Source organism: Anguilla rostrata, chromosome 11, assembly GCF_018555375.3.
Source record: "Anguilla rostrata isolate EN2019 chromosome 11, ASM1855537v3, whole genome shotgun sequence".
In the NCBI taxonomy this organism is placed as follows: Eukaryota; Metazoa; Chordata; class Actinopteri; order Anguilliformes; family Anguillidae; genus Anguilla; species Anguilla rostrata.
The window spans coordinates 11,676,454-11,690,986 of record NC_057943.1 but is presented as its reverse complement, the minus strand read 5'-3'; the positions used below and the strand labels follow the sequence as shown (position 1 = coordinate 11,690,986).

Here is a 14,533-nt window from a genome sequence, read left to right as displayed (position 1 = left end):
GGACTCATTTATTTTGACCTATATTCAATTTCCAGAGTCAAAGAGGAGACTGAAAAGGAAGCAAATCCCTCCCCCTTCACTGATGCTGTAGGGCTGCTGTGTTCAACCTAGTGCCTTTAAAAACAAATATTCTATTTATTTTGTGTTTTTTTTCTGGTTTTTCTTTTCCTGCCCTTGCGTTGGCTTGAATTCAGTTGTTTGTAAATGCAGCTGGTGGTAAAACATGGTAAAGAGTGGTTAACAAATCCCATTGCTTAAAGAAAGTATGGGAAAACGGCTAGTTACTGGTGTTGAAAGTAAACTTGTAGCTGACATACAATTGACGTAGTTGATGTGTTTTGCAAAGGTGTCCATCTCTGGGTTGAAGGGCTCAAGGTGTGAAGATAATATCTACCGGCAGTTGTAATATCTTTAATAAGCGGCTGAATAGGCATCTGGTTGTCTCTTAATTCACCATTTTACCAGCAGCCTTTTCTTTCACAGTGGGACAGAAAAGTCATTGTGTATCTGTATGTATGTGTACATGTTGAGTTAATACACTGCTACTACCGACCCCCCCCCCCCAGCCTGATTATAATGGTCTCCTGTGGGGAAGTGACCTGCAGATGTGTGGAAGGACTGATGCCCCCGCGCCCCCCCCCCCCCCCCAGAATGAAACACTTGCCTGTTTTCATGCCAGCTCCATCATGAGAGAGGAAAGAGAGAGAAGATGGAGGAGGGAGGGAGGGAGGGAGGGAGGGAAGAGAGCACAGCTCAGATCTTCAGTAAATTACTGCTGCCATAGAGCCTCAACCTGCTCTCAGCAACGATCCGTCATAACCGAACTTGGAGGAGTCGCACGAGCATAAAATTACACTGAAGCGAGACCCAGAGGAAGACGAGCCTGTCTTCCTGCTTTCAAAAGTCTCTGCCCCTGCTTCCCCAATGACAGCTAAAGTCCATTTTTAAATTAACACAAGATATGTGCTGCTGGGGCGAAAGGCTCTCTCTGTTGTCCACTGCAGCATGCTGAAGGTTATAATAATGATAGTTATACAGTAATAATAATAATAGTAATAAATAATAATCCATAATAAATAATAATAATAATAACAGTTGTTTGTTCATTTCCTGCATGTAGCACTGCACTTTTGCCCTTGTGCAGTACACTGGGTAACATCAATTATCTGAATGAGCTGTGTAAAAAAAAAAAAAAAAACAGTGGATAACATGCAGCTCTGTCTGCATACAAAAATCCACGATGAAAAGAATAGACGGATAAATAAATGGATGTCTGAAGTGTCTGAAGTGTAGACATGACGTTTGTGTATTTTTGGACCCTTTCCCTTTCCACCTGTCACTACCCATAGCTCAGCTATCTAATACCTGCACTGACCCACAGACTCTCTGGGAAGTCTCGCTTCCGTCGTGGATTTTTTTTTTTTCTTCCTTCAGCCACAGTCTTCAGACAGGAAGAGAACAGAGCGTTCAGACAGGAAGCGGCGTCGGGGGGGGGGGGGTCTGGGTTACCGGCTGTGTTCTGTCGTCAGGGGATGGATGGGATTATCGCCTCTGTTCTTACAGACTCGCCCGGTTTAATCCCCCCAATCTCCTTGCTGACATCTGTTAATTAGGGGACTTGTGGCTGTCAGGCAGTCCCCTATCTCCTCTTAAGCCTTCCTGATTTGAAGAGACAGTGGGGACGTGGTGCGGGACTGCTGTTTGAGTGCCTCCCCTTCCCCCAGTGTCAGTGAGCAGTGTCATGGTTGAGTCAGTGGATGTTTGCTGCATGTGAGGTGACAAAGGACAAGGGTCTGTAGCTGGTCTCTGGCAGCCTGTGTGTGTTGCTGGTCTCTCTGGCAGCGCATGTGTCTGTGGCTGGTCTCTCTGGCACCTGTGTCTGTGGCTGGTCTCTCTGGCAGCCTGTGTCTTGTGGCTGGTCTCTCTGGCAGCATGTGTGTGTGGCTGGTCTCTCTGGCAGCCTGTGTCTGTGGCTGGTCTCTCTGGCAACCTGTGTCTGTGGCTGGTCTCTCTGGCAGCTTGTGTCTGTGGCTGGTCTCTCTGGCAGCCTGTGTCTTGTGGCTGGTCTCTCTGGCAGCATGTGTGTGTGGCTGGTCTCTCTGGCAGCCTGTGTCTGTGGCTGGTCTCTCTGGCAACCTGTGTCTGTGGCTGGTCTCTCTGGCAGCTTGTGTCTGTGGCTGGTCTCTCTGGCAACCTGTGTCTGTGGCTGGTCTCTCTGGCAGCCTGTGTCTGTGGCTGGTCTCTCTGGCTGCCTGTGTGTGTTGCTGGTCTCTTTGGCAGCCTGTGTCTGTGGCTGGTCTCTCTGGCAGCCTGTGTGTGTTGCTGGTCTCTTTGGCAGCCTGTGTCTGTGGCTGGTCTCTCTGGCTGTTGCTGTGTCGGTGCCTGTGGCTGGTCTCACTGGCAGCGCCTGTGTCTGCCGAGGGGGTGGGGGGTTAGGGCTGATGTGCTCACACCTGAGAGAACAAGACAGGCAATTTTCTCCCCGGGTTGTTAGTTTTAAAGGGCAGTGTGGAGTGGAGCATTATGTTTGAATAAAGCCGTGTATTTTTAAACCGCTCCTGTCCTTGTCTGGCTGTGGTTATTTCCCTGTCGATGCAGCCTCTCTGCTGGCTGGCAGTGTTAATGCCTTTAGCTGCCAGACTCACACACAGGAGGTGAGCGCTGCACCACAGCTATCTCCTGCAGGCACTCGTTTGCTCGTACTAAGCACACGTGTACCAGGTGCCGACTGTCAGGCGATAAGGTGTGTGTGTGTGTGTGTGTGTGTGTGTGTACCTGAGTGTGCACGTGTGTGTGTGTGTGTGTGTGTGTGTGTGCGTGTCTGTGTGTGTGTGTGTGTGTGTGTATGTGTGTGTGTACCTGAGTGTGTGTGTGGTGTGTGTGCGTGTCTGTGGTGTGTGTGTGTGTGTGTGTGTGTGTGTGGTGTGTACCTGAGTGTGCGTGTGTCTGTGTGTGGTGTGTGTGCATGTCTGTGTGTGTGTGTGTGTGTGTGTGTGTGTGTGTGTGCGCGTATGCATGCACGTGCGCATTCATGTGTGAAAAATCTGCAAACATTAATTTTCTGCAAGTCACATTCTTCTCTTTTGTCATCCCCCCACGCCTCGAGTCAAGCCCTTCTGTAGAATTCTGCTTGTGCTGTCTTCACCCCTGGGAGGAATCGGTTTAGCTTTACACTCTCCTTTGAACTGCTCTCCAGCTTCACTGGAACTGAATACATTTTTCTCATCAGCCTGTCATCGGTGGATTACTCTGAGAAAGTTGGTATTTGTCATGGTGCATTGAATGAACCACACTTAACACAGGTGTGTCCCTTCTCTGGTTTTAGCAGTGTCTTTTCAGCATTTTTGGACTGCCTGTGCTGGGTTTTATCTCAGTTGCATTGTAAGGTGCTTTGTCTTACACTAGCCTGTGAGGTCAGTGTATATGTTATTTAACTAGCTAGCTATATTAAAAGAAAGCTAAAAATGGCTGCAAAAGAGTAATGAGGAAATGTAGTGAAGACAGTAGCTAAACAAATGTTGGCGTCTAAGTTAATGTCCATTTATTTTTGTATAAACTGCCGTTCACATTTCTCTGTTTGTTTGAATGTATGTATTTCTTCTTCCTCATCAGTTTTGGTTAATTTAATGCGTTGTGTTGAACATAGGTGCCCTTGAAACAGCAGACATCTTTTTTTAGGGTAATTTTTAGCTAGAATCATGAAATAAAGGGGAACCGTGGTCAAATGCCAATACACAGGTTTTAGATTTTAGGAAATCTATTAGTAGTCTGCTGACGTGCTGATGGCTTCCGACCGCCCGGCTCAACGTAACCTGCTTTCAGCGTTGCTAATTAAAACATGCACCTGCCAGTTTCTGGAGGAACGTGACAAAACTTTGTATTTTATTACAGGAGAAGGTATCAGTGTTTTACTTTCAGTATGTTGCCATTTCCTTTTCTTAATCAGTGAAAAAGTGTGACTCATAACCATGTGACTCAGTTTTCTTGTTTTTGTGTCAGTGATGGGAAAGAGTACTTAATTTATTTGACAGGGAGAATGCGCATTAGTAATATTTCTGTAAATGCGCCAGAGAGGAAAGGGGAGTACTTGGACAGGGGTCCCACTCGTCCTGGAAAACCTTGAAAACCTGGAAATGTATCAACTAGTTTTCCAGTCATGTAAAACACCTGGAAAATGAGAAAATTCACAAAATGTCCTGGAAATATTGGTGAGGTCCTGGAAAAATGTAGGCTAGGCTATAAGTCAAGCTATTAAACAGTATATTTAGAGCTGAGATTTCATATTTTTCTGTATTTTTTCTGTATTTTTCTCCGCTTTTCTCATTTTTATTAGCTGCTGAGATTACGTGGGAGCACAAAGTTTGCTAATTTGGTACTTGCACATCCCCCCCCCCCCCCCTTCCGGTCCACCACCAGCTTTGGGCTACCATTGTCCATGCTTCATGTCTGTAAGTCTAACTCGTGGAAATTGTCCTTGAAAAGTCCTGGAAAACGATTTCCTAAAATGGGTGGGAACCCTGTTGGAGGATACCAACGCATACCCGAGGGGAACGTGCAAGCTCCACACATGCTGGCCAGGCGTCAAGCCCAGAACCGTCGTCTTGTAGGGCAACAGCGCTAAGCACTGTGCCACCGTGCCACCCAGTGTGTGCTGTATAATAAGGAGCTTGAAACGGCAGAATCGCTTATGCTACTGTACCTCTGGGATCACGCACTGCTCAGAACACCAGTCTTTTAGAGGAATGCATTTCTGATGTCCTACTGTGTGTGTGCGTGTGCGTGTGCATGTGTGTGTGTCTGTCTGCGTGTAAATATATATTTATGTGTGTGATGTATATATGAAATAATAGTCTATGAATATGTATTGCAATTGAGCTAACGCTCAAGCTGCAGATGAGACTGTGTTGATACCAGCACTTAAAGGGGTGACATTCTCATCCATCAGTTTCCTAAATCAAATCGCTTTTACATATTTTATCTGTGAGCTGTGTGTGCAGCTCCTGCCAGGTTCCTTCCTAGGCAGCATCGGCGTGACAGGGCGTAGGCAGCATCGGCGTGACAGGGCGTAGGCAGCATCGGCGTGACAGGGCGTAGGCAGAGTCGGCGTGACAGGGCGTAGGCAGCATCGGCGTGACAGGGCGTAGGCAGCATCGGCGTGACAGGGCGTAGGCAGCATCGGCGTGACGGAGTAGGCAGAATCGGCGTGACAGGGCGTAGGCAGCGTCGGCGTGACAGGGCGTAGGCAGAGTCGGCGTGACAGGGCGTAGGCAGAGTCGGCATGACAGGGCGTAGGCAGCGTCGGCGTGACAGGGCGTAGGCAGCATCGGCGTGACAGGGGGTAGGCCACCCCGTCTGCAGGGCTCAGCTGGCCCTTTCTTTCTGCTGTGACATGATAAAATATCACCTGCCTGGATGGCGGCAAGAGTGTGTGTGTGTGTGTGTGTCTGCATGTGTGCTGGTGTTTGTGCAGCGTGGGGATGTGCATTTCCCATTGCATCATAATGGCAGTAAATGAATTTTCTTTGCCCTGATGTGAGTGAGTCTCAGCCGCTGAGTTCCGGATTGCTTTCTCCACAGACCGGCTTCCGCTGGGATTTCTGCTCAAGTGGGTAACCGGCTCAGTTCGGGACTGGCAGTTTGAAAAGAATCATTTCCGTATGCCTCAAATCACAGTTTTGAATATTCTGATGGGGGCAGACCGTCCCTTCTGCCTGTTTTAGTATGTCCTGCTAATTTTTTGTTTTTTTTTAATACCACATGAATGTTGTCAAAACGGTGATGTCAAGGTGGCATACAGTTGGGAAGTGTAGTTACTCAGCTGTGGTGTTATTTGGCACCAGAGTGCATCGTGGGTAAGTGTCATGTCAGAAGTGGGCTGATGAGTGTGGATTGACAGGGCCCCAGGCTAGGTGTCTGCTCCGTGGCAGAGGGGACGGAGGGATGTGCGTCTTCTCAGTGACCCAGATAAAGAGTGTTTGTGGCAGGACTCTGCCATGTCCTCTGGGACATGGTAAAAGTGTTCTCAAAGGTGCACCCATGTTTAGCATTGCTTTTTCAAACCAGACCTGTCAGTGCAATAATAATGCTGCCATTTTGGCTTCTTTGTTCTTTCTCCTGGAAGTATAAAAAATTAAAAGGGGTCAAGTTGATAAAGGGGGTATTAAAAATTAATGACGCATAATGATCCTGTTGCCTTGCACATCTTGGAACAAGCACTTGGTGAAGTTTTTATTTCCTGTATTTTTGCCAGAATGTCAATGGCATCCACAGCTCTGTGCAAGGTGTGTGGTGAAGCCCTCGGAGGGGGGAATGGCATGTAAACTGTGCTGCTCCCCCAAGATTGTGTGCCCCCCCCCCACGGTTTTTAAACGACTGCCGGGGCCTGCTTTCACAGCATTCCATTCGGGCCCTTGCAGCTCCGAGACCACGGCACTCATAACTGAGCGCTGTAAAGTGGCCAATTATTCTTCCAAAAAGACTTTGAGTGAAGCCTAGTATAAAAAACTGTCTGCATTCATCTGCATCCAGCTGGGTTACCCTTAACAGCTCTGGTGCTTGTAAGTCTAAAACCCTGACTTGAGTCAACGTTAAAAAAAAAATTTTTGGAAAAGATTTTGTGCATTACATTTAAAATTTTTATTTTTAATTAGTCGTTTTTTTTTTTTTTTTTCTTAATTGCAATAACCACTGAACGTGATGTGCGTGGAGCTGAAAAGGCCTCTGTGCTAGCTCAAGTTTAAATGTGGAAGTTTCCTAGCTCTCTGAGGGAAGGACAGGTGATGGAACGGTTCGATTGAACCTGACCTCCTGAATCTCCGCCGCCTCCCCCGCACGGCCTCTGGGGGGGTTTTCTGGGCAGGCTGTTGCGCAAACTTTTATTTTTAATTAAAAGCGGGCTCCGCTGTTGGACTCCTGCCCCCTCGTTGGGCCGGGCCGTGCCTGGCTTTGCCCAGGAGTGGCCCGGTTGTTTTGATGGTGCAGCTTTCGTCGGGGGCCCTCAGCGTCTTGCATTATTCAAACTTCTGTGCTATTATTTATAGCTCCTGTCTGGGGTCCCGTTAGCCGGAGCGATTCGTAGGGAGGGAAAAACACACACACAGTGGCTGGAGGAGATGGAGTATATAAATACCGATTAAATCGATAAGTTATAAAAAGCTTTTTAAGTCCGTGTGCTCGTTTGAAAATCTGGGCTTGCTTTAGACCGTAATGTGAAGGCTTGCAGTAGCCTGTTCAGCATTGACAGGTGAAGTGAGTCTGACTGCTTTATGTCACATAGTTACCGTGCCTCAATTACATTTAATCTTTTTGTAGTGCAGTCTGTGTGCATTAAGAAAAACAAGCTCGAACAGTTGATGTTCTCCTGATATTAATGTGAATATTTAGCGTCATTTCCACTAATTTTATTCTGATTCATACTGTTCAGTGTCCACTTGTCATTTTTAAGTGTTTGAGTTATGTAAATAGTATGTAAATGAGTGTATTTGTATTTGGACGTGGCATGTGCTTTATACCTCACTCTAAGATATAAAGAACATTCAAACAGCTCCAGTGTTCTTTTTTTCTTTGGTGTGGACCCCCCCCCAGTCTTCCTGGCCACCAGGGGTCACTGTTGGTGCCGATGGTGTGGCTGACCTTCTGCCTGTGTGTGGTCTGTTGTAGAGGGAGATGAAGGAGCAGCTGGCCACCCTGCAGGACAGTGAAGTGGGGCACACTGAGGCTCTGAAGCTGCTCCAGAGGCAGCTCACCGAAACCAAGGTGCGCAAGAACCCCGCCTTGACCTGCAGAAATGCGTCCTGTACCGTGCAAAACCCAAGCTGATATAAGCCCTTCTCCGTTCTTCAAATTATTTAAAAAAATAAGTGAAAGTCACAGTTTGCATTGGCCTTAAAAATCTTCACAGCGCTAACGAAGGCTGTGCATCCCCCGAGTTCTGCTTTTATCCAGTCAAAACTTGGTTTGTACTGTGATTGGCATGGAAATTCCCACAGGGGGGGGAAATTGATCTGTTGAACAGATATTTAATTCTGACACCTTTGAGTCGATACAACAGAGCCTGTGTGTGTGTGTGTCTGTGTGTCTTTTTTCCCCCTCCTATTCCTTCTCATCCTCAAACATTTAGCGTTGACTGTGAAGGATTGCAAAACACAGACACGCTGACGGTATGACCTCCATTCATCATGTGGGAGTGAATTTCCCCCGGCAACGCCTGTCACGCCTCGCTTGCTACCTCATTGGCCAGGCTCTTCCTTTACTTCCCTCCACATAAGTCAGCTACTGGTCACATGACTCTTAAAGTCCCTAGTTTTCACCAAAGTGGTCATGCAACATGTTGCGGTCAACATCACACCTTGAAACAGAGGGATTTTTTAAATGTGCAAATAAAAATGGTATAGGTTTTTACTGGAAACTTTATTTAAAATAAAACCATTGCTGGTATCATATCGCTGGTAAATATATTAGACTTAATAGATTATGTCATAATTATGTTATACATTCTGTTTGTCATGTTTTGTTTGAAGGATGAGAATAAAAGTTAGTTAAAATGCTAAAATAATTATTCATGTACTCTTCCACTCCAGGATTTCTTATCTTTTTAATTTTGGCTATGAAATAGAATATCAGATTTTTGAAAGGTTATTTAATGGTCCATTACAGATATGAAAGTTTTATCTGAACATTTCCTGAGAACTGGACTGACATAAAAGAATCTTGACAAATCAAAACATCTTGTAATGTTTGTACCCCATTTGTGCAATTACCCAGGAATGCAGTTCCTTGAATTTAACACTGTATGGCAAGACTGAATTGTATGTTGAAAATTGTGTGCAGTTATCTGTGAACTCCACACAAACTGAAATTCTGCTGGGACATTTACAGGGATTTGCGCCTGCATGAGCACTGTTGGAATTTTAGATTTGAAAGGAGAATTTAAAGATTGACAGGGTCCTCTCAGGTAGAACAGGAAAGTTCCTCTGGGTTAACCATTAGCATTTGAAATGAGGCATTTGTAAATGGAAATCTTTGTAATCGTGACAGAATTATTTTTATATATTTTATATTTTATTTACAAGAATGATAATTATATCACACTTTCAGAAGAACAGCATGTACGCTGGAGGGTGTGGAGTCTGCCCCCTAGTGGAGAGAAATTGGCTTCCTCTTGTTGCTCTTGTTGAGTTTTGTAGAGCCAGCTTGAGACATGATTCTGGCTGTGAATGTTCCCTTCTGCTTCTTGCTTGTAATGGCACAGACACAGCGGCAGAGCATTTAACCGTACTAAAGCTCCCGGCAGACGTGAGAGAGCACTGGGTTCGGTTTTTGTGGGTAATTTGGAGGTGGATGAAAGCTGTGGAACTTCATAGCTTCCCGTTCAGAAGAGCTGCGTGGGGTGCAGAGTAGCTCTCTGTTCCTGTGATGCCCGGCTCAAATAAGCTCTTTATTTCTCCCACCCTTGGCTTCCTCGGTGGGCTCTGACCCCACGGTCTCCTCTGGCCCCTGCCAGCTCCTTCTCTTCTGTAGGAACCCCTGATGGTCAGAGAGGGTGATGGGGGGGCTTTTAATGAAAGAAGACAGCAGGGGGGTAAAAACCATAGCTGCATTTGAAATGGCTCCCTATACGGTTTATAGTCCACTATTTAGGGCATTGGTAACCAACCCTGTTCCTGGAGATCTCTATTGTCCTGTAGGATTTTACTCAAACCCTAACAAAGTACACCTCATTCAACAGCTAGAGATCTTGTTCGGCTGCTAATGTGTGCCAAATCGGGGTTTAAATGAAAACCTACAGGATGGTAGATCTTCAGGAGCAAGGCTGATTTCCACTGATTTAGGGGCATTTGTATTGTCCAACATCATCTCCTTTTTTCACCACTGAATCCCTCTTTAGCGTTCCGAGCAGGTTTCCCGATGTGGTGTGAACGGGAGTGAATGAGGGAGCCATTTTGAACACAGCCCATCTGTGGCTCTCTGTACCGAAATCTCTGCCTCCTTCCGCCATGCATGCAAATACGGGCCGCGGATCTCCTCCTCCCTCGCCCTGCCTGGCTGGCGGCGGAGCGCGCGGTAACTGCGGAATGAGTGACGACCCCCTCGCCTCCCGGTTTATGGGCGCTTCCGGGGCGGCGGAGCGGGTGCGGAGTTGTGGGGGTGGGGGGAGAGAGTAATTGCGAGGAGGCTGCGCTTCGCCTCTGCTTTTTAGTGGGGCCCCGGAGCCATTAAATCTCCTCCCGCAGACAGGACCCCGCCGTGAGTGACGACGCGCTTCTCAGTGCGCCGCTCTCGCCCACGCTTCAAGCCGGGAGACGGTCCTCCTGCGCAGACCCGCGGCTGCCTCTTTCTCAGACAGCGAGGGCACGGGCTCGGCTCGTCTTCGCAGTCAGAGGGCTTTAGACCTTAGTCTCACGGAGAAACTACATTACTCCATTTTGATGCATTTTGAATGGACTCATTGCATTTATTTTAATTTTTGTACTTGTTTGTTTGTGTTGTTTTTTTACCCCCCCCATTTGTTGCGGTTACCGATTAATTAGTAAAAGAAGTACTGCTAACAGGTGGTAGTCTAGAAAGGTTAGATTAAATCCGACCTTGAATATGAACCACCCCCCCACAGAGCCTTGGGAGGTTTTCAGGTCTGACTGCCTTGGTTACCTTTACTCTTGAAATTAAAAGCAGGCTGCCCTATTGGTCACTTATCAGTCTGAATGCATCTTAAATGAGGAGAATGTAAAAACCAGTGCAGACCAACTTCTGATGTCACAGACCTATCTAATAGAAGTAATTAATGATTCATCTTTACATTTATTATGAATGAGGTCATCAATATTTGATTTAATGTATTTCTCATTAAAATGTCAGTTGCTCCATTGAAGTTTTTTTTAAATTTTGTGCAAGACCAGTGGGGAGTGTTCACACTGAAACTCCCCCATTTACTGCAAAATTATTGTTATTATTTTTTTTCTTTGCCACTTTTGTGAGACGACGCTTTTTTTTGTTGTTGTTTTGTCTGACTGGGGCTCTTCTCTGTCTGATGTGTTGAATTACTTCCTTTGGCGTTTCAGAGATGATTGGCTCCTCGCTCCATTCCTCCTTATCTCTTGTGACCGTCCCTATCACCTCCCCCCCCCCCCTTCCTGTCTTATCTGTGCACTGCTGCTTCTTACGTAATGGGCATCTTTTCAGAAAAATGATTCTTCTCCTCGCCTCTCGGCCCTGCTCGTAATCCCCAGAGTGCTCGTGGTGTAGAGCGCACACGTCCCTGGGTGACCCCGAGCTGCTGGTGGATCTGTATCTACTCATCATCATCATCATTAACATCATCATCGTCATCATTACCCCCCCCACCCCCTCAGCTGAGGAGTGTGGCTTTATGATTAGTTTTGAAGCATGAGTCACCCCCCCCCCCTTCCAGGCCTTGCTTCTCCTGTGCCATTTGTCTCCACTGATCAGTATCATTCTCAGATCTTCTTTTCTTTCTTTGGGGTCTTTCAGCTTTTCAAGGCATCTTTTCTTTTCCCTTTCCCTTCTTTTTTTTTTGAAGACTTAAACAAGACTTAAAAAGCAGAACAAAAAGCAAGCAACTCAGATTTCTTTGTTGTCATGTTTGTAGATCTGTAACCTTTACAGTGATCATGAAACATGGCAAACGGTTACTTCTAGGCATTTAGCGCGTGCTCTTATCCTGAGCAGCTTGTGTAAGTGCACACATACATACATGTTTAAGGTGATTCGGCACCGATGCTATGCCATTAGCGTCACAACCGATCATAGCAGTCAATACATAATATTACATTATAAATATAAGTGCCATTGTAGACGCAAGAGGGAAACGGAGATTGTCGAAGTATTATGGAGCAAATGGGTTAGGGGATGTAGTTTTAGATTTTGCAGAGGTACGGCAGGTAAACCCATGAAAAATGTTCAGCGTTAGGCGGTGCACTTCAAATAGACGCGTTATCATTCTGCAGCAGAAGACGGGCAGCGACTCTTATGTCCTGACTGTAGTGGGGAGCTCATTCCACTACTGGGGGGCCGGGATAAAGAGGAATTTCTGGGAGGGGGGGCCCCCTTAAGGAGGCCACCGTACAGTGGCCAGTGGTTGTGGAGCAGGGTGTCCTGGCAGGTTAATGTATTCAACTTATTGCCTAGCAGTTTATACCTATTTATGATGCACTGATACCAAATATTGACCTGTGATACAATGCAGGTACAGGTCCTATGTAAATAAAATTTCCAGTAAAGAACAGCACAAATGGAAAAACCCCCCACTTGATGGTGATATGTTGAGCTACAGTGAGTCAATCATATGGGCTGTGAGGGAAGTGTAGGTCATCAACACAGCTGAACAACCAACCGCCCTGACCACGCTGGTTCACTGACTGGATGTCAGTGGCTGTTTAGTGTTGCTGACCCTTTGCCCCCCTCCTTCGCCCCCCCCTCCTCTGCAGTCCTCTGCGAAGAGCCTGCGGGCGACGATCGGCGAGGCGTTCGAGCGGCTGCACCGCTTCCTGCGGGAGCGGCAGAAGAGCATGCTGGAGGAGCTGGAGGCGGACACGGCGCGCACGCTCTCCGACATCGAGCACAAGATCCAGCGCTACAGCCAGCAGCTGCGCGACGTCAAGGAGGGCATCCAGATCCTGCAGGAGCGCCTCAACGACACCGACCGGCACGGCTTCCTGGAGGGCGTGGCCCTCACCTCCGAGAGGTGTGTGTGTGTGTGTGTGTGAGTGTGCGTGAGTGTGTGTGAGTGAGTGTGTGTGTGTGTGTGTGTGTGCATGTGCGTGTGTGTGTGTGTGCGTGCGTGTGTGTGTACATGTGTTTGTGCTTGTGTGTGTGTGCGTGTGTAAGTATGTGTGTGCGTGTGTGTGTTTGCTTGCTGAAGCAGTGAGTGAGCACAGCATAAATTGAAGGAGAGTAGGAAGCCCACTACTGATATTAGCATGCTAACTTATTTATTCATGGAAAGCAAGAAGGATGCATCGGTCCCTGTTATATCTCAGTCAGAAGTGCTCCTTTTCATAAATTCATAAATTCATACCTCAGCGCATAGACAGAGGGCCTGCGGGCACTTCTCTCTGTCTTCATCAGTTCGCCTAAGTGGTGCGAACCGTGGCATCCGCTGCGGAGAAATCAGGAGATGAGGGGTTTTGGCCTGGAGGCTGTAAAGTATTAGTTTCCTTCTGAATGCGGGAGAACACGCACGTGTGGCCAGCAGCGCGAAGCACAGCGGTCCTCTGCTTGATGGCATGCAGGCAATGTGGCCTGGTTTACACCCGCTGCGTTTCTCATATTTATATGAGGGCGCTTTACATAATTTAAGGCACTGAATGCAAAGAAGAGGTCAAAGCTACAAGAAGAGAGATGTATGATGGAATTGGGGGGGGGAGTGAGGGGTAGGGGGTAAGGCAGCAGAGGGCAGCTGAAGAGGGTTAAGGGTCCAGCCTTTGGGATTCTGGGGCTAATAACACTGAGAGGGAGAAATGTAGCTGACAGGGTAGTTATCACAAAGCTGAGACTGCTGTAGTAGAAACTGACAGGGTTGTCTTGGTTACTTTGAAAAACCTCGAATGTGCTCCACAAATTTTAACTGTGGGAAAATCCAAGGTGTGAAAGTGCTTGAGGTTGCTGAAATCTCTGGTTCATTCATTTTAAGAAAAACTTTATTCTCTGTAGATCAGAGTATCCTGTACAACAAAAATCCGATGTCATAATTTCCATTACATTCTGTTTTTTAAAGTATCCAATCCGCTGATAAACTGTATAGAGCAGGGGTGTGCAACAAGGGTCAGTCCATTTCAGGATTTTGCGACAACTTCTAATTTTTAAAATGATTTAATTAGCTCAATGATATCTTGATCTGACATTTGTATAAGCACCAGCTACACCCGTAGACTGTAAAGTGTATCCACAGGATTTTACCGTGCTCAAGTACAGGTGCAAACCAGCATAATTTATAGATCTTTCAGGAAACTGAAACTGAGGCAATTTGTTGGAACAAAAACCAACACGCAGACCAGCCCTCCAGGACCAGGAGTTCTGCACCCCTCGTATAGAATGACAGAGGAAATTTCAATCAAAAAAAAAAACTTTTTATTTTTAACAAGTTTGCTATAAAGTCGGTCTTTTTTTTTACAGCAAAATGTCCTTGAGAACTTTGGAGAGCGAGCATCCTTTGAGGAAATAGTCTTTGAAAAATGAGACCATTTGATTTGGGAAAAGGTGAGCGGGCCTGAGACTCTGATCGATATGAAACGCCAGCGAGGGAAGGGAGGGGGGGAAATGAAACCCCAGAGTGAAGCCCAGAGGTAGAGAGGTGAAGATTGACGAGCGCAGGGGCCAGGGCAGGGGAATCTCTAGGGGACCAGTTCCCCCAAACGAGTGCTTTGGGACGGAACAAACACAAAGCAATCGCCTGCCGGCAGCGCCGGAAGATTTCCACAGGGAAATTTGGGAAGAAATTTATAGGTATTTCTGTGGTTATTTTTTTCTCCCCGTGGTATGGTAAAGATTTATAAAGCTGCTGCATGGCCCGAAGTAT

At 46.7% G+C, this 14,533-nt stretch overlaps 1 protein-coding gene across 4 annotated transcripts in view; it reads left to right on the top strand.

Moving 5' to 3' along the window:
* Window positions 1-14,533, top strand: part of LOC135233925 (E3 ubiquitin-protein ligase TRIM62) — a 35,645-nt gene that overhangs the window by 12,632 nt on the left and 8,480 nt on the right. For 3 of the 4 annotated variants that reach the window (XM_064297910.1, XM_064297911.1, XM_064297913.1), the window contains 2 exons: window positions 7,660-7,755; window positions 12,444-12,700. In XM_064297910.1, the coding sequence (XP_064153980.1) occupies window positions 7,660-7,755; window positions 12,444-12,700 (353 nt within the window). The remainder of the gene's footprint in view (window positions 1-7,659; window positions 7,756-12,443; window positions 12,701-14,533) is intronic. The other variant, XM_064297912.1, reaches the window with a different exon arrangement.